This window comes from Pungitius pungitius, chromosome 18, assembly GCF_949316345.1.
Source record: "Pungitius pungitius chromosome 18, fPunPun2.1, whole genome shotgun sequence".
Taxonomy (NCBI): Eukaryota; Metazoa; Chordata; class Actinopteri; order Perciformes; family Gasterosteidae; genus Pungitius; species Pungitius pungitius.
In genome coordinates, this window is record NC_084917.1 from 5,135,678 (window position 1) to 5,162,812 (window position 27,135).

General features: G+C 44.6%; 2 protein-coding genes across 6 annotated transcripts; both read right to left on the bottom strand.

Moving 5' to 3' along the window:
- Nucleotides 1-2,052: 2,052 nt before the first annotated feature.
- edf1 (endothelial differentiation-related factor 1) lies at nucleotides 2,053-5,181 on the bottom strand. The gene is made up of 5 exons (XM_037485598.2): nucleotides 4,923-5,181; nucleotides 3,940-3,991; nucleotides 3,632-3,792; nucleotides 3,003-3,096; nucleotides 2,053-2,622 (listed from the first exon to the last, which is right to left on the bottom strand). The coding sequence occupies exons 1-5, from the start codon at nucleotides 4,998-5,000 to the stop codon at nucleotides 2,561-2,563; spliced, it is 447 nt and encodes a 148-aa protein (XP_037341495.1). The 5' UTR covers nucleotides 5,001-5,181; the 3' UTR covers nucleotides 2,053-2,560.
- Nucleotides 5,182-5,435: 254 nt separating this feature from the next.
- Nucleotides 5,436-25,932, bottom strand: prrc2b (proline-rich coiled-coil 2B). Of its 5 annotated transcripts, none has more exons than XM_037485596.2 (34): nucleotides 25,763-25,932; nucleotides 23,194-23,371; nucleotides 22,924-23,098; nucleotides 22,518-22,620; nucleotides 22,041-22,104; nucleotides 21,732-21,875; nucleotides 21,175-21,488; nucleotides 20,952-21,076; nucleotides 20,390-20,553; nucleotides 19,690-19,774; nucleotides 19,441-19,582; nucleotides 18,556-18,892; nucleotides 18,241-18,464; nucleotides 17,522-17,723; nucleotides 17,223-17,430; nucleotides 15,025-17,094; nucleotides 14,524-14,687; nucleotides 14,198-14,313; nucleotides 13,970-14,111; nucleotides 13,721-13,797; nucleotides 13,287-13,574; nucleotides 13,007-13,108; nucleotides 12,673-12,865; nucleotides 12,490-12,587; nucleotides 12,284-12,411; nucleotides 11,895-12,153; nucleotides 11,621-11,788; nucleotides 11,418-11,497; nucleotides 11,256-11,325; nucleotides 10,753-10,938; nucleotides 7,077-10,117; nucleotides 6,124-6,262; nucleotides 5,922-6,026; nucleotides 5,436-5,796 (listed from the first exon to the last, which is right to left on the bottom strand). In XM_037485596.2, exons 2-31 carry the CDS (start codon nucleotides 23,306-23,308, stop codon nucleotides 9,950-9,952), a joined length of 6,711 nt encoding a protein of 2,236 aa, XP_037341493.2. In that variant the 5' UTR covers nucleotides 23,309-23,371; nucleotides 25,763-25,932; the 3' UTR covers nucleotides 5,436-5,796; nucleotides 5,922-6,026; nucleotides 6,124-6,262; nucleotides 7,077-9,949. The 5 variants fall into 5 exon arrangements, with proteins under 5 accessions (XP_037341493.2, XP_037341494.2, XP_037341492.2 ...); XM_037485597.2 differs by having other exon boundaries at nucleotides 14,524-14,684; nucleotides 22,924-23,101; XM_037485595.2 differs by having other exon boundaries at nucleotides 17,223-17,427; nucleotides 22,924-23,101; nucleotides 25,763-25,931.
- Between the last annotated feature and the right edge of the window lie 1,203 nt (nucleotides 25,933-27,135).

The following is a 27,135-nucleotide window of genomic DNA, read 5'->3' on the forward strand; positions in this document are numbered from 1 at the left end:
CTGTGAAACTGGAAAGAATATAAACCGCTTCAAAGGGGGACAAACTGTAGTCGGCTGAAAGCGAAGCGGCTGCGTGGATCAGCACAACAAGTCGTACGTGTAGTTGCATCTCAATTTGAGTTTGGAGCCTCGGGCCAAAACTGGACCCCCGGACTTCCGATCCCTCCCCCCATGTGACGTTCTGCTTCACATCACTCCTTCGAAAACCACTGGCTGCGCCCTTGTCATAGGTGGAACTATGTTGCTATGGTTTTTGACCAATGGAATGGCATTTCCATGTCAGTCTCCCTCTCCCTCACACACACACACACACACCGGGTGAAGCAGCTTGTTGAGCAAGAATCCAAATACCCCCCCCCCCCCCCTTCCTCCCCCGGTAACAACAGCAAGGCCCGCTCCTTTGTTAGTCCAGTGAACAGTGTTCAGGAGGTTGCATACTTTACTGGAGCGAATACGCAGCCCAGCACACCGTCTTCAGCACGGGATCAAAGAGGACAAAGAAAATGGGTGCTGCTGCTGTGGAACAACTTAACGGTTATTGCTAGCAGACCTGCCGGCCAATTGCTCCACGTTCACAAGGATGGATGGCCAATCACAGACAGCGTGATGACACACGGTCACAGTCGCTTTTCACTGAGCCATAGTTCATTAGTAAATACCATGACTATTGTATCTCTAGCAAAGTAACTTATTTTTGCATCCATCTAAAAATGACCATAAATGATGCTGATATTTAACCTGTACTTATCTACTCACCCCACTGAAGGTTTGGATATTCTGGGCTGGCTCAGCTGGTCTTACTAGCCAGGCTACTTCCACTCACATAATTAAAAGTACAAGCCGGGGGGTGATCTGACAACAGCTCGAGGTGCTCCTGCTCCGTCAGGCCAATACAGCCGACCTCTGGAGTCCTCCGTCAGCACAGGGGAAAGTTCCCAAAACGAAGCAAAGGGCTTCCTGTCCTTGCTGTTCTGGTTTCATGTTTGACCTCTTGGCCTGTTGGTTCCTGCTCAATGCTGTCTGCAACAACTTGCCCACTAATTTCTACTGTGTATTTAGACTATGGGTTTAGATCCTTTACCATTAGACAAAGCTCAAAACCTGAAGCCATTTTTCACATGGCCTTTTTCACAAAATATAATTTGACTTTCAAAAAGAATAAAATAATTGCTAGATTCCTTTTAGCTGCTGAGAATCATTTGTTCTTGCTCACTAGTGCACTTAAATATCAAAGAGCAATAGAGTGCTTCAGGGATGATGCATTTTTGTAGACCTGCAATCTAGCATTGCGTTGAAAAAAAACAATGGAATTTTTCCATCAGCTTTTTGATTATAGCATAAATGTGACTCTGCAGCAAACATATGTTTTGAAGTTTCATTTAGCCAGTTGTTCTCAACCTCAAACTATCAAACTAACAGGTTCAGTAGACATCACAGCACTGCTTTCAGAAGATCAAAGGGACAGGTTACGCAGCATTCCATGTGACCATCTTCGCATTAAAAGGTACAGTGTATTTACAGCGGCTTGTTTCTAACGGCACCGCTGCCCGCTATATCATTGATTCTAGTGATTCTGCAAAAAACACACAGAATGTAGCCTCAGCCCACAGAAGTATCCGATCAATACCCTATGTAGCCCTAATTTCTAGTAGTATCCTGCCATCTAGTGGCTCAATTCAATACTACATCCGCAGATTACATTAATAAAATACATTAATAAGATTGCAAGTTGTTGCTCCATTTTCTCCCAATTCGTGGTGAGTTTATAAAATTCTTGTCATGAAAAAGAGAATCAAGTTTTCAAAATATTTTGTCTCATTTGTCACTATGAACCATTGAATTTGTTGTGCTATGCTACGATAACACTCTCAGAGAAGCTTATTTGTCACAACATCCTGTCCCACAGTGGCTACACACACACACACACACACACACACACACACACACACACACACACACACACACACACACACACACACACACACACACACACACACACACACACACACACACACACACACACACACACACACACACACACACTCAGAAAGGTCAAGACCTGCCAAACTTTATTTTTCTTAAATCAAAACAAAGCACAGTATTTAACACTGTTTTATGACATCCACCCACTGTCGAGTGTGTGAGAGAAATGCTGTCAAGCACTTTGGCCTTAGAATCATGCTCACAATTAACATGAGTCAAACGGGTTTGTTTGGTCATGAAAAATAATTCTACTTTTTAAATGACTTTACATTACTTTCAAAAAGTGAAATTCATCATGCCAAAGCAGACAGAGGTGAAAAGAAGATTTGCAGAACGTTGAGTTTGTGACGCTCAACCGTTCACTGGATTTTGTGGTCAGGAAACAGTTTCGGTATGCAGCCTGTGATGAGTGGAGCACCAGGTCCTCAGGCAGGACACAGGCGAGATCAGCCCGGGGGAGGGAGGGGGGGGGTGGAGGAGAGATTAAGGGTTCTGGGAAGTAGGGTTGGGAAAGGGTTCTTGTTTCAGAAACAGGGAAAGGTGGGACATGGGAGGGCTGATTTTCGAGGCTTTGTTTTCATTTCTTCTTGGGTTTATCCTCCAATGGTAGGCCAATATCCTTCCCACGCAGTTTCAGCCCTGTAGACACAAGATGAATGAGTTACGTCTTGCTACAGCTGATTGTAACACAATAGGCGCAGCCCTGCACGAGTCGTGAAGATTCATTTTGCGCCCATGTGCCCTGCACGGCTCTCAGTTACTTACGCACTTCTTACAAATAAAGCTTGTGCGACCACAGCTCTGCTGCTTCAGTTGGTGAAGGCGGGACCTGACATGCTCACAGCTTAGATGGCTACAACTATACCCATTGGATATCAAGGAACAATACATCAAACATTCTATATTGCGACAGGCGGCAACAGGTCCTTGCAGGGCGCAAAAGAAAACGTCACAGCTGAATCCCATAGCAACAGCTTTCAGAGGGGAAACGTGTCAATTTCTGCAAACATAATTCTTACCAATCACTCTCTCTATCTTGCCCAAGACCTGGTTGTTGGGAATTGCTTTTCCACACTCGTAGTCTGCGATGACCTGAGGCTTCTCATTAATTTTCTGGAGGAAAATACAATACATACAATTCAATAAATACATTTATAATTTAGTTCCAACACAAGTCAGCGAAACAACTCATGCATGCAAAACACTTTCTGTAGCACAACATCCTTTTTAAGGACTACTGGAACTTGCAAAAAATAAATTTTTTAACAATAATTAAGCAGAAATGGTCACGTGTATCCATACACGTGACCATTTCTGCTTAATTATTGTTATTTCTGCCATTTCTGCTTAATTATATATATATTTATATATCATACCTAAGCTACTGTATTCAATAGAAGAAAAACCTCACATATCTCACAGTCAGGCATCTCCCTGTCTAGTCTACTTCCTACTTTCATGGCATTAAACAGAGTTGGTGTTATGCTAAATGGGGCTGGACCTCGGTAAGTCATCACAATAAAAAGGAACCATAAGTGTTCCCTTATTGATTATCTTAATTTCCTGCAAGGACATCCGCTAAAGCAGCAGGACCAAAGGCTACATTTCATAGATCAATATAAGGTCAATATAAGGTAACTATACTCACAGTGGCGAGGTCTTTTTGGGTCAGACCCTTTTCCTGTCTGCCTTGCTGAATGTACTTTCCCACCTCCAGGGGAACCCTGTCGTGGTGCAGTTCTTCGGTCTCACGGTCCAGTTTGGATGTGTTCTTTGTCACAAGATGCTGTTTGTTCTGCCCCGCTGACCCTGTGTGACGAGCAGCGGACCAAAGTTACGGCATTCGAGCAGCATTACGTTAATCACAGCACGAGAAGTTAAATTATTGCTTTTTTTTAGGTCTGTTTCTCGCTAGTTACTACTTGAAAATTACACACTTAGATTGTATAAATTTACATTTTTTGGATGTCTCAACGTCCTCCCCACGTCTCTGAGCAGCGGCGATTGCCTAGAGAAAAGATGGACATCTTGAATTTCAAAACATAATCCAGATTCATAAGACTGCAGATTGCATTATGACCAGGCTCTATAAAGATTATTTAACTTAAAAACTAATGAATCTGCATGTCTGGGTATGACGCATGAATTAAACTGACAACTTGATCTTTCTGGTAACAATTAATTCCCAGGAATGACCGTACACCTAACTTCACACCAAAGCGTATTCATATTTCACAGGAGAACAACTATGTTGTTACTATAGTAACGCCAGGTGTATGATGATTTGCAGCATGGTCGTTAGGTTAAAGTTTCATGTTTTGACAGCAATCACAAGACATAACGCACATTATGCATATCGGTTGGACATTATCACAAAAAAGATTCTACCTTTATTTTTCTAGAGGCGTTAGTTATGATTAACGTTGACTCAGAGGACGTTAACTAGCGTCATAACGAAGTAACTTGTTAACGGATTTTATTCAGGTTAGTTCACTAATGCTAGCTAGCTAAGCTAGTTGCTATTTTGGTCACCGTCGAACGTTACAAGCACAACGTGCTTAACCAACATGGTGTCATCCCTGATAACGTTGATCACTTCCAACTGAGGTTTGATTAGTCAAAGGAAACTCCAAAATTAAACCATGATAGAATCATGATATTAATGACGGGTTAACGGTCGTTAACGGTACATGTCCACTGTTGTTATTGTTAGCGTTAGCTAACTTAGCTTAGCTAACATAGACCACGACCCATGAGGGACGATACGGCGCACCACCACGTGTAGAAATAAACGTGTTTTACAAACACACCCTGCACCGGCCGTTCACTCGGAGCTTCATACAACCGGGAACCCGGCAATTTGAGAGGCTCCATCGGTTAAATGAACGCTATAAAACACGTTAAAAAAGACACAGACAAAGTGGGGCGTCCATGCTAACCTGCTTGGATTTGGCCTGAGCAGCGGTCGGCCCCTTCTTCCTCAGGACAGTCACGGTATCCCAGTCGCTCTCTGCCATGTTTCCTGGGGTTCTTTACGCTAAATATTTAATATGGATACAAAAATATAAATTCAACTCTGGTGTTGTTTTTCTGTTGTTGTTTTTTTTTAAAGAGAAGGTACGTCGGTGTTTCTCTAGCTAAACTGACGCTGCTTTCCCGAACGGCCACCTACGCGATCTGCCAAAGCTTTATTTAAAACGGACACACGAACAGCGGCACAATGCAGGAGTTTCAGCAGAAACGACGAAACACATCCGTAAACAAACGTATGACGTCTTTAACATGTTGAATCTGATAAAACTAACAAGTAGAAAATGTGCATGTATAGTAATTTATTGGGAATAGGTCTCTCTTATCAGATTTCTATAAATCGTGTATTGCTGAATGCACCAATTTCATGCAATATAGGTACACAGAGGTAGAACAGAGACAGAATAAAAACACTGATTAGATAGGATTATCCAGGATTTTATTAACAATGTAGTGTTCGACTAATGCATGGCACAGAAGAAATGTTACGTAATACACCACAGGTCAAACTTTGATTCCTAAATGAGCATAAATTCACCAGTATAAAAAAAATGTGCATTCAGCCATACAATATTTGTGCACTGACTGCAACCTCAGGCCACACAGGCCACCGGATTACTACCAGTTGCACGACATTTCAGAGGCAGCGTCACTGTTTGCTCTGGCGCGGACGGGAGACCAGCCGCACTCGGACTGGGCGTCTTCGCCCTGCCGGAGACGTCCAAATCGGTAGCCATATTTTGAACTGCGTTTCCCTGTCCATGTGCGAGGCTTGGGATTCATCTGCAAACAGATGGGGGCCATGAAGTCAGCTCCGCAATGAAAATTGTGCTCAGAAGAGGATGGGAGGATTTTTGCCAAATCTTTCTTTGCACATTACCCAGATTACATCAGAGTCTATTTCTCACCTGAACAAAAGCGGTTGTCTTCATGTGAAGAGTCTCCACTCGCTGTGACAAGTGATCCAACCATTCAAGGTGGTCAGCAATGGACTGGGGGAGATCGCTGTTGCTCTGTTTCACGAGAAAGAAATGTCCAAATAGAAGAGACCACAAGGGAAATGTTGTTCTTGATAAAACATGAAAGACATGTGATGCATGTCTCACCTACCCTGGACAAGTTGTCCTTCAGTTCGACAGCGTTAAGGCGAACATGCTCCACTTTGCCAATGTGCTCCTGCAGCCGGTCGTCGAGCTCCTGCATCATCATCAGGCCTTCATCGGACCTCACGGCAGCCCTGTTCGCCATCCTGGGTCACAGGAACACACCTTCTATTCAAGTGTATTGAAACAAAGTGGCTTATGAGGCCTGTTAGAATTACATGTGTGTTTTTTAGACATTACATTATTTTATTCTGCTTATGTGTAACCAACATTGTGTGTTTAATGTTTTTAGTTAATAGCTATTCCTTTTATACATTGATTGTAATTAACTGTCTTTGAGTACTATACAAAGAACAATAGAAATAGACTGTACTGTATTATTGTTATTTAAGAAACGGGTTTGCTTTGAGGTCAACTTGGAGGATTTTCTTGCACTTTCATGTCAAACCACCAGAGGGAGACACGACTTTCATTTTATTTTGCGAAGGGCCAACAAGGAACCAGTTCGTACTGCGGCACCTTCGTCCTTCTCTCACACACATTGTATCCCCAAGTGAAAAGCTCACCGGTATCTAAACCACGTCACCGATCACGATCATCGCGAAAAACGGCGTTTTTGCCAGCACCCTCCCGAAATCTCTTGCAGCTGGATGAACACAAAAGCACTGTAAACATCTGGTTACGACGTTCAAACTTGAGACCCTTGAGAGACACACCAGCAGCGCGCATTCAGGACCTTCGGGGACGTTACATTGATGTGCATTTATTTCAGGAGATTTACCCAAACACGCAGCAATCCAACCCCACTAAAATAAAACCAACTTGCATCCCCGCTGGAGGCAAAGCACCGACTCGGGTTTACGTTTGGGACGTCACAATGCGTTTAAAAAAAAGAAGGGGAAAAAAAAAGATAAATATTGTTCCGAAAGCAGATAAAGTCGACAAAAAACAGAAAGTTACCTTGTATCTGACGCGGAAACCCCCAAAATTCTGGTAAGGGGGGGTGAAGTAGACCTACGAGACCTCCTCAGTCCGCGGGAGACTCAGACGGAAAACTTTCTTCGTCCTGACAAGTCTCTTGTTCCTGCAAAGAATCCAGGGAATTTGACGTCGATGACATCACAAAACCATTTTTTCCCCCGCACTTGTGTAATTAAACGGACCAAACGTTAGAGAAGTATCGCCTGGATGTATATGGTAAAATAAACGTAATTTATTTATTATCTTACTCGGTAATGAAGTATCTAGTTATGTTCAATCTTCATTCTTGAATGCAAAATATTAAATCCATCCCATATTTCAGGTCATTAGTGAACACAATGTATGTGATGTTGAAAACAAAGGACGAATCTATCCTCGCAGTTCCTTCTTGGCGACTAGATGACGTAAAAACTTAAAAAAATGTTTTCTCCATAGATATTTATTCAAAAATATGTATTCAGAAATATAAACAAGCAAATGCTGGTCCCGCCCGGGTTTTATGGCTGGCTTAAACTTAGTTCTAAAGTGGAAATGCTCCCTGAAGGTGGGGCTTACTTACTGTGGAACTACTGGCAGAAGAACACCTGCAGTGCTCTGGTTGCTGCAGGAAGAGCTGCTCTGAGCACATGAACGCCTCATAATCTAAAAACTACAACATTTATGCCATTTCGCCTAAAAGCATTTCCCCAAAACTTCTGCTTTCACAAGAATTTGATGCATGGTTTTAATATGACAAAGTGAGAATACAGAATCAACAGTACATTTAAGAAATCACAACCGCTTTATTTCTTTTCTTTCAATAAGCTCTTTTTTTTTTTTTTGGAACAAGGGAGAGTAATGACCAAATATCTGAAAGGATAAAGATCAAGTAGGATAAATAGAATGCTGGATCAGCTATAGAAAGCGCTGGTCCTTTAACAAAATGAAATATGCATCTTAGAAGTACAAAACAAAAGTCAGGGCGATGTTTTTCGGTGCACGTCGGTGATGAGAAGCATCAGGATCTTTTGCGGTGAGGGATGAGAGGCAAAAAAAACAAAACACTCCACGCCCGATGAACCTTACCAGTGAAAGCAGTCCATTCGGAGCACAGTGACCGTTTCAATGTTAAATCCTTTAGTGCCACAATATCTAAAAATTAAACGTGGGTTTAAGCCTCCCCTCGCTGACGAGGCTCGACCGTACAGTAAAATATTGTCAAAGAGAAATCGCAGCATTTGTAGTGTCATGGAGGGTTATGGTAAGCAGGACTGTTGTTGACATTTAACCAGTTTTGACATTGGCAATTTTGGGTTCCAAAATGTGTCCATTACAAAAACAAAAAAAAACTAAAATAAGTGATTCCAACAGCTTCACATTTTCAAATAGAACACTTTAAAAGTTCTTCGTAGTCCTCTGGAACTGCAGAGCTCACAAAACAAAGCTGAAGCAAAAAAATGAATTCAACAAGCAATGCTAAACATCTCCTCTGTGATCCATTGGCTTCTAACCAAAAAAAGAAGTTAATTGGACCCTGATTGGGATAATAGTTAGACTGCATTTATTGCTAGTGCCAACTCAAGAGACCAGATGCTGACTAACCAAATGGTGATGAATGGGTTCCTTCGAAGGTCTTCGAGTGCTGTCAAACAGGATTTTAAACGGAATTACAGAAAAAGGCTTTAGTCTTTAAAGACCAAAGCTAAAACTTCCCAGACTGAGGGATGTAAAGATCATCACGTACATCGAATGTTCATTAACAGATTTGATTCGTTACAACCCAAACACAGCAATAAGAAAGCAAACATTTCAATCAAGCTATTTTGGGGAGAGGGAGGTGGGGGAGGGGAAGTCACCTTTACAGCAATGCGGCCCCCCCCCCCGCCCACACAGAAACTTCACAATGAAACTTCCCGAGAAATGTGGCTGCCAGCTCGGTTCAGCAGAAACATCCACCCAGAGTTCAGGGACAGTTCTTTGTGAAATCTGTGCTAAAAAGGTGTTTCCGCAAGTCTACACACGTTCAGCACGTCACATGCACACGCCGCGTCAAGGCCGGTGAAGTTTCGTGGAAGCAACATGATTTTGGTAAAAATGTCCCAACTTTTAGTTTTAAATTTACATTACAGAAGAGAGAGAGAGAGAGAGAGCGAGCAAAAACGAAAAGAAAAAAAAAAAGCTGAAAGAACGGAACAGAGTTTGGGGCGGGTTCAGCACCCAAAGAGATTCATTTCTAGGGTGATGCACTTGACCTTTAACGTGTTGACATGCAATGATGTCCACAAATTGGGTGATATTTTTTTTTCCCCCGGGCTTTATAATTACCAGCAAAAACATCCATGAAAAATGACAAAAAGTGCCCCACTGCATTTAGAATTTCATTTAAAAAAAAAAAAAAAGGTTAACAGAGTTTGCTTGTTGTAGATGTATCAAGAGTCTGCCTTGTCTCAACAGCTACAGTCCATAAAGTGGGAGTAAATAGAGTTTGGCAAAATGTTACGAAAAATTAAACCATCTGTCTGAGTTGGCCATTTTTTCTTTCTCCACCTCTGAGAGAAACACACACAAAAAAAAACAAATATCTTTTCTCTTTACCAATCTCTTAAAAGTGACTAATAATAAATTAAAGAGGACCTTGAAGAGATCTGTTTAAAAGACTGCGTGTGTCTATGTATATATTTATATATATATATATTTATATATCTCTATACGTGGTGTGAAATAATAGTGTCCAGTTTGGATAGTTCAAGAGGGGGGCATTTCATTGTGATGACTGCACGTGAGCCCCTTTTCCATGTTGGAAGGCTCACACGTTGGACGAGGGGCTTGTGTTGGCAGGCTGAGGGGTGGTGAGGATGTCCAAAGGTCCATTGTTATGCCTTGCCCTCCTCTACTTTGACAGCCTGGGGTTTGATGGCTCCAGAGCGTGCTGGTTTGGCGTGCCCTGTGGAGGGCGGGGGCTCCTGGAATTTGCTGGTCATGGCCCCGGATGTTGTCTTGGCCTCACCCGCTGCCTTGCGTACTTCTCGCATGGTTTTATTCTGCACAAAAGACGACAGGAGAGTTACTAAAGAGCGTACGGCAGCACATTGAAAACAAAACACTGACAGCCCGAGGCCAATACTCAGCTTTTGGATAAACAGCCATACAACGTAAATACATTTACGGGGTCATAATGCAGGACAAATTCTCAGTTATCCATAACCATTTACCTAGTTTACCATTAAATGCTGATGCAACATGAATAACACAAACTCTACAGATAGAATGATTCAGTTTAATCTCTGAAACCTTTTGTAAGCAACGAATTCTACTAGTTTTCATTTAAAACATTTAAATGATTTAATAAAAAATGATCACCCTTACACTATACAACATTGTGTAAATATGTAATTATATTTGATTACAAGATTTTTTGTTACCGCATGAATAAGGAATGCTGAAATGAATATTCAAGATGACTAGGCGAAATATTTTAACAGTTCTCTATAAAACACAGCAATATTATTATTAACAATATGGAATTACACTATGCAGATGAGTGCATCCTACCAACTAGAAATCTACACCTCGAGTCAAAGGCCCACAATAACAAAACACACAACAAAAGGAATGCAGATAGAGAAAAAGAAAATGGATGAAAATAAATTACCTATATTTATAGTGGGTGGCTCACCTTCATGCCATCTTCTGGCCCTTTAATAGAGGGATCGGGCACCGAGGGAGGGGTGGAGTGGGAAAGGTCACGGCCAGGATTGGGGTAAGGGGGGGGGCGGATGATGACAGGCTTGTTGACCTGCATGACTGGTCTCTGAATGGGGTTGGGGAAAGGGCCATTGGGGGGAGGGCGCATGTGCATCACCTGTTGGTCCCGGGAAAAGGAGGAAGAAATAAATGAAAACATGAATTATTAGCAGGCCTGTATTGAATTTCAAAGGGAACATTTTGCATTGCTTAGGATAGAATTTTTGCATACTGTAAATCATGTCAGGTGAAGAAAATGTGGATGCGTATCATAGTTTTCAATTTAGAACTCTTACAATGATGAACACTGGGCAATATTTTTCCGATTTTTTTGATTCAGATGTACATTACATTTAGCTGACGCTTTTATACAGAGCGACAATAACTGCATTTCAACCATTATACATGAAAATATAACAAAACAAAAAGAAATACCTGCTGAGCAAAATGTGTCATTTGGCCCCCAGGACCTGACGGCTTCCCACTGGGGCTGGCGGACCCAGGCCTGATGAGGAGAGGGTTACATTATTGCACCCATTTCCATAAGTGTGCCTCTGTGAGACTTGTTGACGCAGCAAAGCTGCTATTTACACTCACCTGTAAGACCCTCCGGGCATTCCTGGGGAATGATTGGGCTTGTCAGAAAACTGATAGCCTTTCATTTCCATCTGTGATCCCTGAGAATTCGGGAGATGAGAAAGACATATTGTCAACGCGAAAACATAGGCCCACAATTTTTCAACTAATCAATGAACGGAGCGCTGTTTTTGGTGGAGCATCATCAGATCAATAAGTCACACCTCTCTGCCGCCAGTCATGACCCCAGGCTGGGACCCAGGTGGCATCATCCGGCGCGGGCCCCCAACCGACATGTTCTGTCCCTGCTGCAGCTGGATCGACTGCGGGAGGATGAGGTGCTGCTGAGCTGAGCCATAGCGCAGCTGAGAGCCAGGTAGGGGCATGGTCACCTGGTGAAAACAAGGACTTATCCAATTATGGTCTGACTATGCCATGAAGGCTTATAAAAAGGAATCTTACAACGTCTTCAGCAGTTATGAAGCAGAGTCCACTAACCTGAATGAGCTGAGAGTCCATTAGCTGGGAGGAACCCATACCGGGCCCTTGGTTCATCTGGCTGTCATAGACTAGCTGCTGGCTACCATTCATAGGCTGATAGTGCGAGTGAGAGTGCGAGTGCGAGCCTGACTGTGTCTTGACCATGTCTGAGGGCTGCATGCCAGGGAAAGCAGAGTAGGGCCCCTTGAGAGGAGCTCCACCCGACAGCACCATGGGGCTGGGCTGAGACAGGTTGGGGTGCATGTACACCTGGGATCTGAAGGGAACAAGACACAGCAGGGCAGCAGATTGAGCAAAAGGAAAATATTAAAACCACGTGGCGCAACGTGCATGAGACTGATGACATGACTACGGTGAAACTCCTTGATAGATTGAGGGGGCAGAACCTGAAGGGGGGGATAGAGTTGAACATCTCTTGGGACTGAGACACAGGTAGACCTCCACGAAGCCCCAACTGAGCCTGAGCCTGAAGAGACGTGTGCAACGAGATCGGAATCTGCTGGGCTGCAGCCGCCTGAATGGATGAATAAGGTAACCTGATGACAATTCTGCTACAACACAAACGTCTCTGTGTGTGTGTGTGTATCTTTACCTGTTGGTAGGTCTGCTGCTGGGTCATGTTGGGGGGTACAAGGCGGGGCTGGCTAGGAAAAACATGACCATCCAGATACAACGGGGGAATATGATTACCTACAAAAAAGGGAAAAATACGGGCTTTCAGTTTTGCTTGACTCAAAAGATGATGCCTTCGTTAAATAACAAAAATGAGCGTTACCTTGCATGGACATGGAAGGTGCTACTGACGCAACAGGCATCGGAGGCATGGAAACCCCCCCAAAAGAACTGTAGCTGACACCACTGGAGGAGCCAACGCTGCAGGGAGGCTGACCTCCGGAAGAGATTCCGCCAGGGGAGCCCTGCTCGGGCAGGGACTGGGAGTTTTCCCACGCTTTGCGTGCCGACTCCATCTGAAGAGAAAGAAAACATGCCTTTGTTTAAATAACAATATTCCTTTCCATCCAGGAAAGGTGAAACTGACCGAGTAACTTATCCTTATTTGTTGTAAACCTATATATAGTTCTGTTGGAATTGAATGGGAATTTGAATACCTTGAGCGTGAGGTCAGCACTGGGGAAGGAGATGGGGTTGAGGTTGATGCCGGGCTGCAGGTGGGTGGAACGCAGCATAGTGATACTCTGATTGAGAGCAGTCTGTTAAGAAACAGAGGTGTAGGATAAATAAGTTTGATACTATTCCACCATTTCATTTTCAACAAAAAAAAGAAACCTAGATGCATTGTGATGGAGAGTGCCAGCTTTTGATGCCTTTGAATTACCACTAGTTATTTTATTTACAAGCCACCACTAAAGTACAGATATATTCACTCACGTTGGTAGAAAGTGCTTCCTGGAGCTTGTTGACAGGATTGGACACGGCGACCGGGGCAGAGCCCGGCGGTAGGCTGAAATCAGAGTCTTTGGCACTGACACCAAACTCGATGGGAGGCCCCGGCAGCACCGTGTCCACATGGAGGTCCACGCCGTTGACCGGCGCTATCGGGTCACCTTCCAGACGATCGACTCTCTCGGGCCCCTTGCGGTGCTTCAGGGAGCGTTCGTTTCCAATGGGGCCCGGCTTGTGCTGCTCCTTAGTCTGCTCGGGGCCAGCATCAGAGTCCTGGCCAAGGGGAAGACAAGGCAGGGTTTAGTCGGAGACTTCATGTTATTTGTCAATAATAAAGGCAAAATATATACATTTTTTTATTTAAAGCAGATAGAGAATATATGCAATATAAGTTCCAATGAGCATTGGCGTTGTAGTACCTCAGAGTTGGGCTCGCTCCCAGTGTATGACACCTGTTTAGTCCACGAGTCCCCGCCTGAAGACTGCACTGAAAGAGCTAAAAGAAAAGGAATTTGGTCAGTGCAGAACGCAAACAATGTGATTCTTTTCACATCATTTCCCCGTCAAAGATTTCTTCAACCATCTGACAAAATCCATTAAAACAAAACAAAAACTCAGACAAAGCTATATTCAGATATGCACACACAAAGATGCTCTAAATCTGCTACCTGAGCTGTTGGTCTCCCAGATTTCAGTTCCCAGGTTGTTGGAAGACAGCCCTTCCTCCGGTTGCTCAATGCTCATGCTTCCCTGCTTTTTTGCAAATCGTGGCGGTATCTTGGATGCGATGGTCCTGTTCTTCAGTGGAACCTTGTAGAGCAAACAACGACACAGAAGCTTCAGAAACTACACCTGGTGTTATCCCCGGCGTGATGACAGAGCATGTGCTGACTTACAGCAGACCCCTGCTCCTTCCTCCTCCTGTCGTCCTCCTGTGGGCGTCTTTGCTTCTTGGCCAAGGCATCCTGGTATCCATCTGGATTTGAAACTGGTCCCCCTGAGTCCCCCTCGACTACAAAAACAGGCACGTGATCATTGCAAAATGTTAACTGGATCATCAGTTTTACTTTTTAGAATAAGATTAGAAGGCGTCCTAGAAACAGAATTGTAGCGGCACCAGTTGTTTAGTTTGTTTTTCTGAAATGAATATTCTTCGACAGAATTGCTTAATTGATTTTAATCAAAACGGAGAAACCAAAAGAGAAAATCAAATTGGACTCACTTGGATAGCTGCTGAGCTCATATTGGGAAAGTGGTTCCGTTATTTCTGTCTTGGTAGATCCTTGCTTCAGTTCCTTATCCAATTTCTTGCCAGAATGTTCATTGGGCTCCCGGGTATCTGGCTGCTCTATGCTGTAGACTGGGCCGGACTCATCGGTGCTTCTGCTGAAAAACAGCACGTGGAAAAAAATAAGGAGGTATTAATTATCGATTTTAATACAAAAAACAGAGGCAGAAATATGTCTTTCTAGCCCATGAAACTGAGATTGGTGTTCAGTCCTGTTCCTCAGAGTATAAGTTGGTAGGAGTTGAGTGGAAAACTATAAAGAAGAAACCCCGTGCGGCCAGTTTCCGAGTAACCATAACAACCAGAGCAAGAAACAAGAGCATAAATATAATCCTCCCGGCTGTAATCGAGGATGCTTCATTCTCAATAATACACACGGGTAAAGTATCCAGACAGTTACATCAACTTCACAATTCTTTCTACGGTTCACCTCACCTTTTACAAGAAGATCCTCCGTTCTGCCAACTGTCACTCCTGTTGGAGGAGGAGGTGGGGCCGTTATCGGGCGCACGGGCCATCTTGCTCACTTCCAGCAGTGACGGCTCTCCTTTCCTGTTCTGCCGTTCCACCAGAGGCCTCTGACTAGAGAAGCTCCTCTTGCTCTGTTCCCTCTTCTCGCCGGAGCCGGGCTCACCGTGGCCGGACTCGGGGGGAATGTCACCGTGCCCTTGTGCCGCCGGGCCTCCGCCCACGCCTCGCTTCTCTCGCCAGTCAAAGTCGCTGTTCTCGGATCCGGTCTCCCACTCCTCCGGCTGACCGTGCTGGGCGGGCCGTGCGGCGGAGTAGTGTCCAGTGGGCCAGTTGTCCTCCCCGCTGCCTTTGGGGCGGCCGGGCCAGGGGTTCGCAAAGTCCCCGTTTACGTACTCCTCGCTCGTCCACTGGTTGTAGCCCGGCTCCCGGTCTTGTTGGAGACGACGGAAGCGCGGCGGCTTGTCCTGACGGGGCGGACGGCGCCTTCGTATCAACTGCCTGTCGGGGTTGTCGTTGTCGAAGTAGTACTCTCCCTCACCGGCCTCTGTGCCATTTTCCGTGAAGGAGCCGGGGAATTTGGGCGGGTACTTGAGAGCCTCGCGTTCAACAACCGGCGGTTGGCGGGAGTACGCAGGCTCCCCGCCAGGACAATAACCGTTTTCTTGCATGGAGCCAGCGGTGGCAGTGAACTGGGGCCCGCGGCCCCTCCACGTAGAGATGTCCCTGGATCCTCCAAAGCCGCGACTGTAGCTTCCAGTGGTGTTCAGCCTGGGAGGCAGCACGCGACCTCCGAAACCCCTGCCGGCTTTGGCCTTTTCTCTGGAATCTGGGGCCACCTGTTCGTCCACGTACACCTTGTTGGATCTCCAAGAGTCTCTGTCAGCCTTGCGGACTTCTGCGGACTCGACGTAACCGTCGCCATTCTCAGACCCCTTCTCGCGGCGCCTCTTGGGCAGCTCCTCGTACTCGGAGGCTTCGCTTAAGGTCTCACTGACATTGCGCCTGCGGGGCTTGCCCCTCTGGAACTCGTCCACCTTGACAAGGTCCCTGGTTCCCCGGCCCCTGCCGGCCCGCTGCGCCCCGCTGCTGCTGCTGTTGTTGGGGTTGTTGTTAGTATAAGCCCCGCGGAGACTGTCTCCAACTCGGCCACCGCGGGGGCCGCCCCTTGAGCTGAATTCCCTGAAACCCCGACTGCGGCCTCTCCCCGTTCCCCTGACCGCGCCAAAGGCCTGTTCTTCATCGATGAAGATCCAGTTATTGCGCCGCGGTGCCTGAGGCTCCCGGATTTCTTGGCTCTCTCTAGGCAACTGGTTCTTGCCGCTGTCCCATGGGTTTTCTTTGGGAGCGTCATCACTGTGGGTGCTCAGGGGCCTGTCCATCTTGGTGGGAGCTGGCGACTGGCGCTGCCGCTCTTCGGGATGTTTGTCAATAACAGGTGACGCCGAGCGCCTGTTGCTGGGAGGCTGGTTATCTTTCTTCAAGTCGTAGACGTTGGTAAGGACTTCTTTCTCCAAGCGGTAAGGGACAGGCTTCTCCTCGGGCTCAGGTTTCGGCTTCTCGTTCTCTTTATCTTCGACCTTAAGGGCCTTGAGTACTGGTTTCTTGATGGGTCCCGTTCTGCGAGTCATGGTGCGCCCACTGCTCTCAGATGGCTGGCTGACACTACCGCTGGAACTGGAACTGGGCTCGGCCCACTGGCTTTGGACATTCAGACCTCCATCTTGTTTCTGGCCTCCATCTCTGTTCCAATTGTCCTTTGAGGCCTCTCCGGTCTCGTCGTGAGACTCACCATCGTCCTTCTGATGCTTGACTCGGGAGTCTTGTTTCTGGTAATCACTATCAGCTTGAATGAAGGAGTTGTTCTGAGCAGTAGTCAGCAGGCCATGGTCGTGGTGGTGGTGTTGTTGTTGTTGTTGTTCTCTGTCAGGGCCACGGATCTGGTAAGCATGATGGGGGATATCATTGCGGGGGTGGGTCAAGCACTCGCTGGCCCTCTCCTCATAGGAGTCATGTTGGGGGCCGGCCTTATCAATTCTGTGGGGAAAGAAATTATATTGATGAAAGATGGTAGTACGGTATTGTCAGGCCAGATCTAATGAGATGCCTCGGTGTAAGAACTGCAAAAATGCACAGGCTCTAATATTTTAAACACAATAACTGACCTGTCATCTAGCTGCCCACTGTCCAAGCCTTCGTGCGGTCTCTGGTAAGGTGGAGTGAAGCTGCGCAGGGGGTAGCCATCTTGGTTCCAAATAGGGTAAGGCTCGGTGGAAGGTGCTCTCCTTTCCTGGAGCAGGTTTGAATGGCACCCCTCATCGGAACCAGGGCTGTTCAGGTGGTCTTGATGCATCATGGGCTTCATCATTCCTGCTGAAAAGATCCAGTGTTTGAATTTCACCATTTCATGATAAAAAGTAACAGATGTGAAAGCATCTGCTCCTTTTGGTGAGTTATTGCTCACCTGAAGAGTGGACAGCCCCGGAGTAGTAGTCCACAGGAGATCGTCCTTGCGTCATACGGGGATCCATGAAAGGCGGCATCATCATCCAGCGGGGGTCAAACCCAAGAACATGTGGGGGATAGTAGCCTCGCTGGCTGTGGCTTGACCCGGATGTGGCCGGGTGAGCTGACGGCTGCCAGTGTTGCATTTTGTATACTTGTTCCTGTAGAATGTATGCAACAAATAAAAATGTTGTGAACCCTCGCTCGTTTTTTAAAAAGCCATCTAACGTTCAGCTAAAGCTACTGACTGACCTCATAGTAAGCCACGGCAAAAATATATATTCTATTGTTGAGAACAGTGTTTCCCCTACCATTATTACAGTGGAGCGCTGCTGCTCATGTGTCTCAGCAAGCTATTGCAGTGTGAGTGATCCACAGCATTTAAGTAGAAGTAGTCATTAACTGTGACATGTCAAAAATGCCGTATTGTCAAAATACGTCTGGATGCTCAATCAACTCTTTGATGTAAATGGAAAAGTGGAAATGTTGCACTAACATCACAAAACGTTTCCTGCTCTTTATATAACAATACCACCCTTGACAAGGCTGTTTGCACGTGGTGAGATGCTTCCATGAACTCTCGAGAGCCCTCCTCTCACAAGGCAGCCGCTGATACATTGACACACTAATCTGGGAATAACAATTTATAGGTTAAAAGGTGCATTAGCCGGCGCTCACCTGCTGCTGCTGCAGTGGCTGCTGCTGCTGCTGCTGCTGCGGCGGCTGTTGCTGCTGCTTTTGAAAGCGGGGTGGAACAGGTTTGGAGGGATGACGTCCGCTGTAGTCTCCGGAGGGGGATGAGGGCTCCAGGCCATCATCCTCAATGACGCGGTAGTTAGAGAAAGCGGGTTCATCGCGGTAACTGTGGCCGGGAGAGGTGTCTTGGGGACACTCGCTTCCATCTGGAAATCATTTGATCACGGAACATGCTTAGAAACGACCAGTATGATCTGCAATAAGTTGGTAAATGTAAACTACTACAAGCATTTCTACCTTTTATACTGTACTGCCAGTTCTCATTGTGGCCTTTAATCTGTTCCCTGTCTGGGGAAAGTGGAACCTCTTTGCTCTCTCCCTCTTTTTGGACCTCCTCTGTTCTCGATGTCGGCCTTTCAATCTTCCCAAACTTCTCGTCCAGCTTTTTGAGTTTTTCAGCACAGGCCGCCAGGCGTTCATCACGGGCGCGCCTCTCCTCCTCCTCCCGACGCTTGCGAGCTCTCTCAACAGCCTCCAGCAGCTCGGGTGACACATACTTTGCCCTCGCTGGGGCCTGAGACTGGCGCTGGTCTTCCTGGTCAGCCAGTGGCTCTCCTTGGTTTGTCTGCAGGGCCTGTAGACGGCACAGAAGCGGTTCAAGGGAAGGCTGTATATTGTAAAGAATCAAATAATAATATTCTATTTATCCCCTATGAATGACCAAGTGGGCATGTTGGAGGGTTTATACGGATTCAATTATTTTTTTACTGTAAGGAAATGTGTAAGTTAGACTGTTAAATCAGAGTTCAAATTTGTACCTCAAATGTGCAACCTAACCTAACTAAATTCTTTCACATAGAAACTGTCCAAAAAAAATAGTAGCTGTGCATCGTTATCAAAGCCAAACAAAAGAAATGGCAAGGCAAAAGTAGTCAGACATATCACTATGGTAACTGCAAGGTCATCACTCCCTATTCACATTGACAGTCTCACTTGAGGGTGTATGAAGGCACACTGCTATTCATATGCTCTGCAGTGTTGCCTTATCCTCCACAGTCACGGAGGGAATAAAGAACAAGATGTGTTATAACTATGGATAACACCATAATAAGTTCATGTTAGATACGTCATCTCAGCGGAGGAGGAGGAGGAAAGTGGAAAAACAACGCTGTGTGTTGTTACCGGGGTGTCCGTAGAGAGGTATCTGCTGTTGGTCTTCATGGGCTGCTCATGATGGTGAGGTTGGTAGGAATAGCTCTCCTCCGTGCCCTCCTGAGGGTAAGGCACCTCACCTGAAATCAGGTTCTCCCTCTCCCATTCGGTCCTAGAATAACGCATTCAAATTGAAACGGGAACCATTTCAATTACGTAAAAAAGACACTAGAGTTCAAACCCATTTTGAGTACTAATGGGCCTGGAAATCGATCTCACCATTGCCTTTTTTTATCACCGGAGTGGTCGTCTTCATCATCGCTGAACTGAAGCTTCTCACCGTAATCAACTTCCTCATGTAGTCCTAAAGAAACCCCAAAGTAACAAAGTCAGCGGCAGGTATTTAGGATGGGACGAAGGAACCTCATAAGAGAGCAAGTCAATTAGCTGTGTTGTGGGCGGGCCCCCCAGCACATACTACACTTCTATTGACGGTCAACTCGCCATCTCTTCAAAGTCATTTGGTTGAGCTATGGAATGCTACACAAGCTAATCTTATCAATGCAGCTGGAGCGCATCAACAGTCTGTCATTGACTTATTAGTATGTAGAATACAAATCTTTCTTTTGTCATCTGGTGTACCTTGACTGATTGTTCATAAATTAGCCCTCTAAATCATAGCAACTTCCCTTATTATCACCTTGGATGGATGCAGACAACAAGGAGAGGAGTAGATGCTGCATATATTACTTAACAGTACATCATGTTTTTTTTCTGCTCAGAATTTTCCTTTCTTTGTGTAATCGGGTAATAATTGATGGACTATGATTCATTTAACACTCAAATACTGGTGGCAATGAATGTTCACAAGGTGAAGCGGAAACCTAATATGGCACAAACTCCTCCAGAATGAGTCACATTTTTGGCCTCCTATAGGAGCGCGATGAAGGTGACTCACACGAGTGAGAGAAGTACTAACCTGCCCACCCATCCTCACAGTCGTTATCAAGCTCATCCAGGTCCTTCAGGTCCTCTGGATTAATGATGGCTGGACGTTGTGGTCTTTCACCAGGCCGGCGGATGGGCTGAGAAGAGGGTCGAGTTGAAGCGCGAACAAAGCGGTTCTCTCTTCTCATGTCTCCACTGCATTAAGAGATGGTAGATGGACAAAATTAGACTGATTTGGGACCCCATCGAATGACGACACATTTGACGACCAGTGTGATTCATAAGTAGCCATTTCTCAAAATTGTTAGCTGAACAACGCTGATGGTTTACAAGATTGCATTTCTAGCAAGGGGATAGGTCTCTTTTGCTTTCTACACAGATTGCAGTTAATAAAAGGTTGCTTGAACGTGATTTGGTCAACGCTACAAATGGCGGACAAAATGGAAACCAGAACCCTTTCGATGCAAAACTATGGTGTGGCATTTTTCAGATGAATGCGGAAATCGCTTAAAATTAGTAGTTACAGAACATTGCCAACCCCTTGGCTAAAACTAGGTAATAAATCAACGCTCTCACATTGTGAATGTACTTACTTGACAAGTTCAAGTTTGGCGTACGTCTGTTTAAAAGTGGGTTTGCTGTCAAATCTGGCTGGAGCAGCTACAGTGGCAGGAACGTGGTCGGTACCTGGGGCTTCACGTGTGTCTTTAGAGCACATCTAAAAACAGCAGAGCAAAGAATTCAGCAAACCGGCGTTGGGGGGTTGATTATTGCCATCCAAAATATGAGCTAAAAAAGAAGTCACACAGTACTCACAAATGCAGGTAACATGTCATGGTAGACGGCATTTGAAGTGTGATGAAGCTGATACTGCAGAGCAGTAGGGACGGTTGTTCTGCGGACAGGCTGGGCGGGTCGCAGCGAGAGCTCCTTTGGGTCAAGGACTGGGGACTGAGCCGTCACTACACTGGCTGAGGTCGTGGCGGTGGCAGAAGGGGGGTGAGATGAGGCGGGTGGGCTGCCGTTCTCACCCAGGGCAGTGAGCTTTCCCTCGGGATCCGCCGGCAAGCCGAGGGTCAGGGATGAGGGCTGAAGGTTCCTACCACCACCTTCCCTCCAACTCGTCACATCTGGAAGTTGTGAAGTTAGATTTCAGAAAACCGGAAAAGCTAATCAAGGTCATCCCAGATGGGGGCCGTATGAACTTCAAAAACTGGTATTCTTCCCTTTGCCGCTTTCTTTTACTTGATTAATTTGCCATTGATGCGTGTTACAAGATTCATCAGATTCTACCCTCAGAAATCTTGTTGCCAATTTAATGATTTTCTTCCCGACAAACAATATCTTCTCTGAGATGGTGAGTTTGAACTCACTCTGGGGGCGGAGGCTTGGTCCGGGCCCATACGACGGATCGAAGCCGCTTCTTTCCTTGCCAGCCTTGTCCTGTTCTCCAGCTGCTTTCAGCGTGGGAAATTCCTCGTGAGAGAAGGGCTGAAGTCGGTTTAAGGCCCTTAAACCTGGTTAATTGAAAAGGAGTTACAATGAGGAAAAACATTAGTCTACTTGATGCAATCAGAAAAATGTTGTGCAGAGGGTCACAACCGGGACAGAATTATTCATCGTTAAAATGGCATTTGAATTAAAAAAAACTTTCAGTTGTAGGAATATCTGAGATGACTCACCATCTTGCTCTACTCCCTTTCCGTTTAGCTGGGCCCATTGCTTTGGTCCACCTGTGTTTGTGTTCTGTGGAAATGGAGAAACCCAGAGTCAAGGCCTGATATCAGCTTACGCTCCATTTGGCCTTTGAGACCGAGCATTGGTCTCTTTTATCCGTACAAAATGTAGTTAAAAACGAACAACTCCATCTTGACTGTCACAGAACAAACACGAGTGAAGACAGACTATCATCATAACAAAAGAGGACTAGAAGGAGTATCAGCTTATCTGTATCTTGCAAGAAAAACAGTATTTCCACTTAATAACATCTGCTTTAGAACGTACTGCACCAGACTTGTGCAGTACAGGTGCAGTGCGTTGCGTTTTCTACACTTTAGTTCAAAATATTCTTAATGTGCATAGAGGAGTGCTTCTCTAAAATAAAATTATAGATAGAAGGTAATCCTCATGAAGTGGAGGAAACAGCAATGCATACAAACCTCCTGGTTGGCTACCGGTGAGGGCTTCTGAAGATTGGAGACAGATTTCTGTGAAGCCAGCTGTGGCTGCAACTCCGGCAGCTGTGGTATTGATGCAATAGAACTAAAAATAAAAAAGAAGGAAAACATCACATTTTGTGCTGGATCTGCAGGCAACAACTATCTCTAATAACAAGACAGCTGACTTTCACAAAGCTAAAAGCTTTACTTCACTTTTCAACCAAACCATTTTAAGTCAACACTGGTCTTGTAAAACACACTGTTCCATTGCACCCACTGTGGTTAACATGTTTTTAGTAGTTAACAGCCTGCCTTATAAAAGAAAATATCATTTAAAATAAACTATAAAATTAAGCAGAAGTTTTACGTAGGGTAGTTTAGAGTGTTTCAACCATTCTACCAGTACCTCTTTTGATCGGGTTGTTCCTGCTTGTTCGCCCATCCTGTACCGTCTTTTGGCACAATAATCACGTTGGGATCGTTTCCTTTGTTTTCGGACTTCAAGCTCGGCAGGTGAGCAGGTGGGGGCATGCGCCGGGCTGCGGCCACTTTGCCAAGACTCTGCAAGCCATGTCGCGGAACTACTGGGAGAGAACACAGGTACATAAAGCAATGGGAAAGAGACGTACGATTGGATTCACGCTCAGCAACAAGTTATCAAGATGATCAATCTTACCTGCGTTTTTCTGATTTTCTATTGATTTTCCCTTGTACTTGTCAAATAGGCTAAGTGAGGAGTACTTGCTTTTCCCATCCTTGGACTTGGTTATTTGCCCCAAACGATCGGACATTGCGATGTAATGTCATCTAGTATGGAAATTTTTTTTTGCGCCTCTTCCCAGTGCTTTCTGAGTCTGCAAACACAGTAGGAGAAAAAATGTAAACCCTAAGTACAGACCTCACCAAGGGAAAAAAAAAACCTCGAGGTAGAGGATTTTCTACTTCTAATTCCAGTTCTACGGACTATTCTTTTTTAGCGAATCAAATACATTTGGTCACTTTCATTCAGCATTACATCTCTATAGTACATAAAGGATGAAAAATGTCAAGTTCCAATGCATTAATAAAATGAATCAACTTTGTGTAAGGTGGTTCCGTATGTATACTGGAATAAAACCACTCAGTTTCTGTTATCAATGCCAATGCTGCAGACACGCTGCTGTTCTATATCAATAGTAATGGTATGCAACCACAAGATTGGCTTGACAAAACTAATAGTAAGGGGGGAATGTTTTTTTGAAATGAACAATCCTCCAAATAAACACTTTACTCAAACCAAAATGTGCGAATGAAATGTTTGCAGAGAAGCTTTGGATTGTGGTCCACATGTTGACGTTCGAACCAGCACTCAACACACCATATAGACGAATGTGCTCATCCCAAGTTCACGCATTATAAAATCCTTAAGTTACATACTTGAACAACATAAATATTGTTAGCTCAAACACTCATGGTTACCACACAGAAATGTGCCAAATACATCCAATGTCATGCAACCACCCACAGCAATTACTAGTGCAGCTCCAATGGTGGCACAATATATAAAAGCACGAAACGCTGTGTATACTAAATTGAAACATAACGACATTGGGTTTACCAATAGAGCTCTTGTTTGAAGTTACAGATAATTCATATTTTCATACAGGAGAGGATGACATATTTCAAAATAAAGAATTATTTGACATCTTTCTACACACATAAATCCGCCGGGACTGCCATGGCAGCGTAAACAAACTAAAGCAACAGCGATTAAACAAGATTAAATAACATATGTTGTACATACGAATATTTTTTTTATCGTAAATCAAAATGTTTTGACCAAGATCAGGTCAAAATGTGCTCCTGGTTTAACGTTGCGGTACCAAATTATGCTGCATATTAAGTGTATGAGTATGATGGTTAACGTTAAACTGCGCTAACATCGAGGCTTCATACAAAGTACTAACACTATATTGATGGAGACGAGACTTTAACAATTTGGGCCAAAACGCTCGTATTTCTTTGTTTAACTGTTTTTTTGTTGAGTTTTTTTAAACCCTATGCAAAATAACGATGGTCTTTTTTTAGCAGAATAGCGGACAGCCCGCAACGTAATTTAGGTTATCGAAGGCCGCTGCGCTCAAGCTCCGCATAGGCGTTTTTTTTATCGCGATTTACGAGGAAAAACATCAGTTCATCAAGTTTAATTTTGCGTATTAAAACAGATAATGACATCCCCATATACTTTCGTTTCAGGTGAACCCTAGTATCGATATATAGACCAGAAAAACGTCAAACCTAGTGTTAGTTGACATTCGGTTAGAAATGGAAGCTAACGTTGTGACAGCTAACGTCAGAAATTCCTTGACGTTCGTTTTCATTTCAAATGGTTATTTGAAACTCAGGAGGATTGACGCAAATAGAAACGCGTAATACAAATTAATGTACAAGCTACACGCATATCAGTGATGGATGGCAGCAAAATAGCGTTCGACCTCCTAAACGTTAGCTGCCGTTAGGTTTGGTTACCTTAGTGGAAGCTAATGCTAATGCCAGTAGATGAAACGGCAGTCAGTTCGCAGCACAAAAACAAATCTATTCCAACTGACGTTAATTTAAGACTTCAAACGTGGCCTTCTCTAGTTTAGCACACGAATCCATCCAAACGAATATTAGCGTTGCTAGCCATCACTAGTCAAGCCTGTTAGCTGGTTACTGGAGTCAGATGCTATGTAAACATAAGGGTCCTGGTTAACTGTCCATCATATTTGGGCTTTTCTATAAAACAACGCATTAGACTGTGCACACACGGATGCATGTGTTTAATAGTCGGTTTACCCAAGCTGAGCACGTAGACAACAACAACAACACACGGACACTTGTTCTTATTTAACATTCGCTGGCTACGGACAGTCGCAGCTTTTTCAGAAACTAGCCGTTCAACTTCCAGTCAAGCTAGTGTTTCAAAAAACAACCTTGGTAGGCCAGGACTTTTCAGAGCATTGGCGTTTGTGCATGGCCGCGTTAAACACGCAGTTTTGTGAAGGGGGAATCTCCCCAAGAAAGCTTTGACCAAGGTTAACATTTTCAACCGTTCGTTCTGTTGTTTTTGTTGTACAGAACGGTATCCCCACAGCATCGGGAATGTAGGGCAAGGCGCTTAAAAATGGCCGATGACCAGAACAAAGCAACAATAAAACTGGGCAGCGGGAGAAAACCAGCGAAAAATGCAAGATTTCACGCGACCGACCGCCTCCATAACTCACCAACTCAACGACTTAGGGTATCTTCTGATCAGCTACCGTGATATATGTCCACAAAATGATGCCTACTCAGAGGATGGATGGAGATTGAAAAAGCCCAATCTTCATAGGTTGAACCGATATCAGCGGTGTTGCTGGGGTTCTACCCGGCCTGGAAATGATCAAGTCGGTGTGTAGGCTGGATGGGCTCGACCGAAACGTCCTACGTCACCGAACGTCTTCGGCGCAACGCGACACGCGCGCCCCCTGCTGGCTCGTCGCAGCACGTTCAGAAACACCGCCTTCGTCTTCGCAGCGGTCAGTCATCGTTTGTAAATACATGTTATCTTCTAAACTGCTCCGAGGAACATGTCATTCAATAAATAATATGAGATGAAATAGGGAGCACCCAGTAAATAATGCTGTACAGGGTAATTAGTAGGGGGTCTACTCCTCTGGAAAGTTAGACTATATACCACCAGGAGGGCCCATGGACTATATAATTTGCCTATTTATCCATTCACAACTATATTTTTCTAGTCATAAAGAAATACTGTATTTAAAAGGTGTCCGAAGACAGTGGCTCCCCAAGTACAGGTGCCAAGGCAGTTTCTGCCTTTCCACCCCTCTGCCTCTCCTCTTTCTGAGCCCTTTTCATTAAATAAAAAAAAACATTTGTATACTTATTCATTCAATTACTCACCAGCAACAGTAGTGTGAAATTCTAAAAGATTAATAAAATTTGTCGTGGAAGCAACAGAGATGTAAACATTAAAATCTTAAGCAACCGATTCAATGATCACATTTAATGTCAATAGAATCTAAAGGATTTTCTCACTGTATCCTGTATTTTATTTCATCGATTGGTATTCAAACGTCATGGTTTCTGCTGCTTTTAATCATAAAGGACATTCAAAACAATATCTTTCCAGAGCATTAGCAGTGCTCCTAATAGTCAAGACAAGTATAACCCTCTAGAGGGAGCACTTGTCTTAGACTCAATCAACCTTCCTTTTAAGTGGCTGAAAATATCTCCTTCTGATCCACCAGCACTTTTTGCTTTTAATCATTAATATACATCTCTGAATAATGATGTTGGTCTTGCAAATAATTAACAAAAGTCACATTGCATTGACTGGAAATTGACAAAAGATGATGAAATGGCACAAATTCTAGTCACATGTTTCTAGTGCAACACAATAAACTCAACTCAAAGCATTTTTTGTAAGCTCATAAAGTTTTGTATGCAGCTATTTTGCAGACTACTAATTACCGATAATATTAGTCTGTGGTGCTTACAATGGGGAGGTCGGTGACCTTTGACACCTTGGAAGTGTAACGTTTTCTCAGATTATGACACCTGCAGGCATTATCAGCTCCCATCCACAGAATCGTTT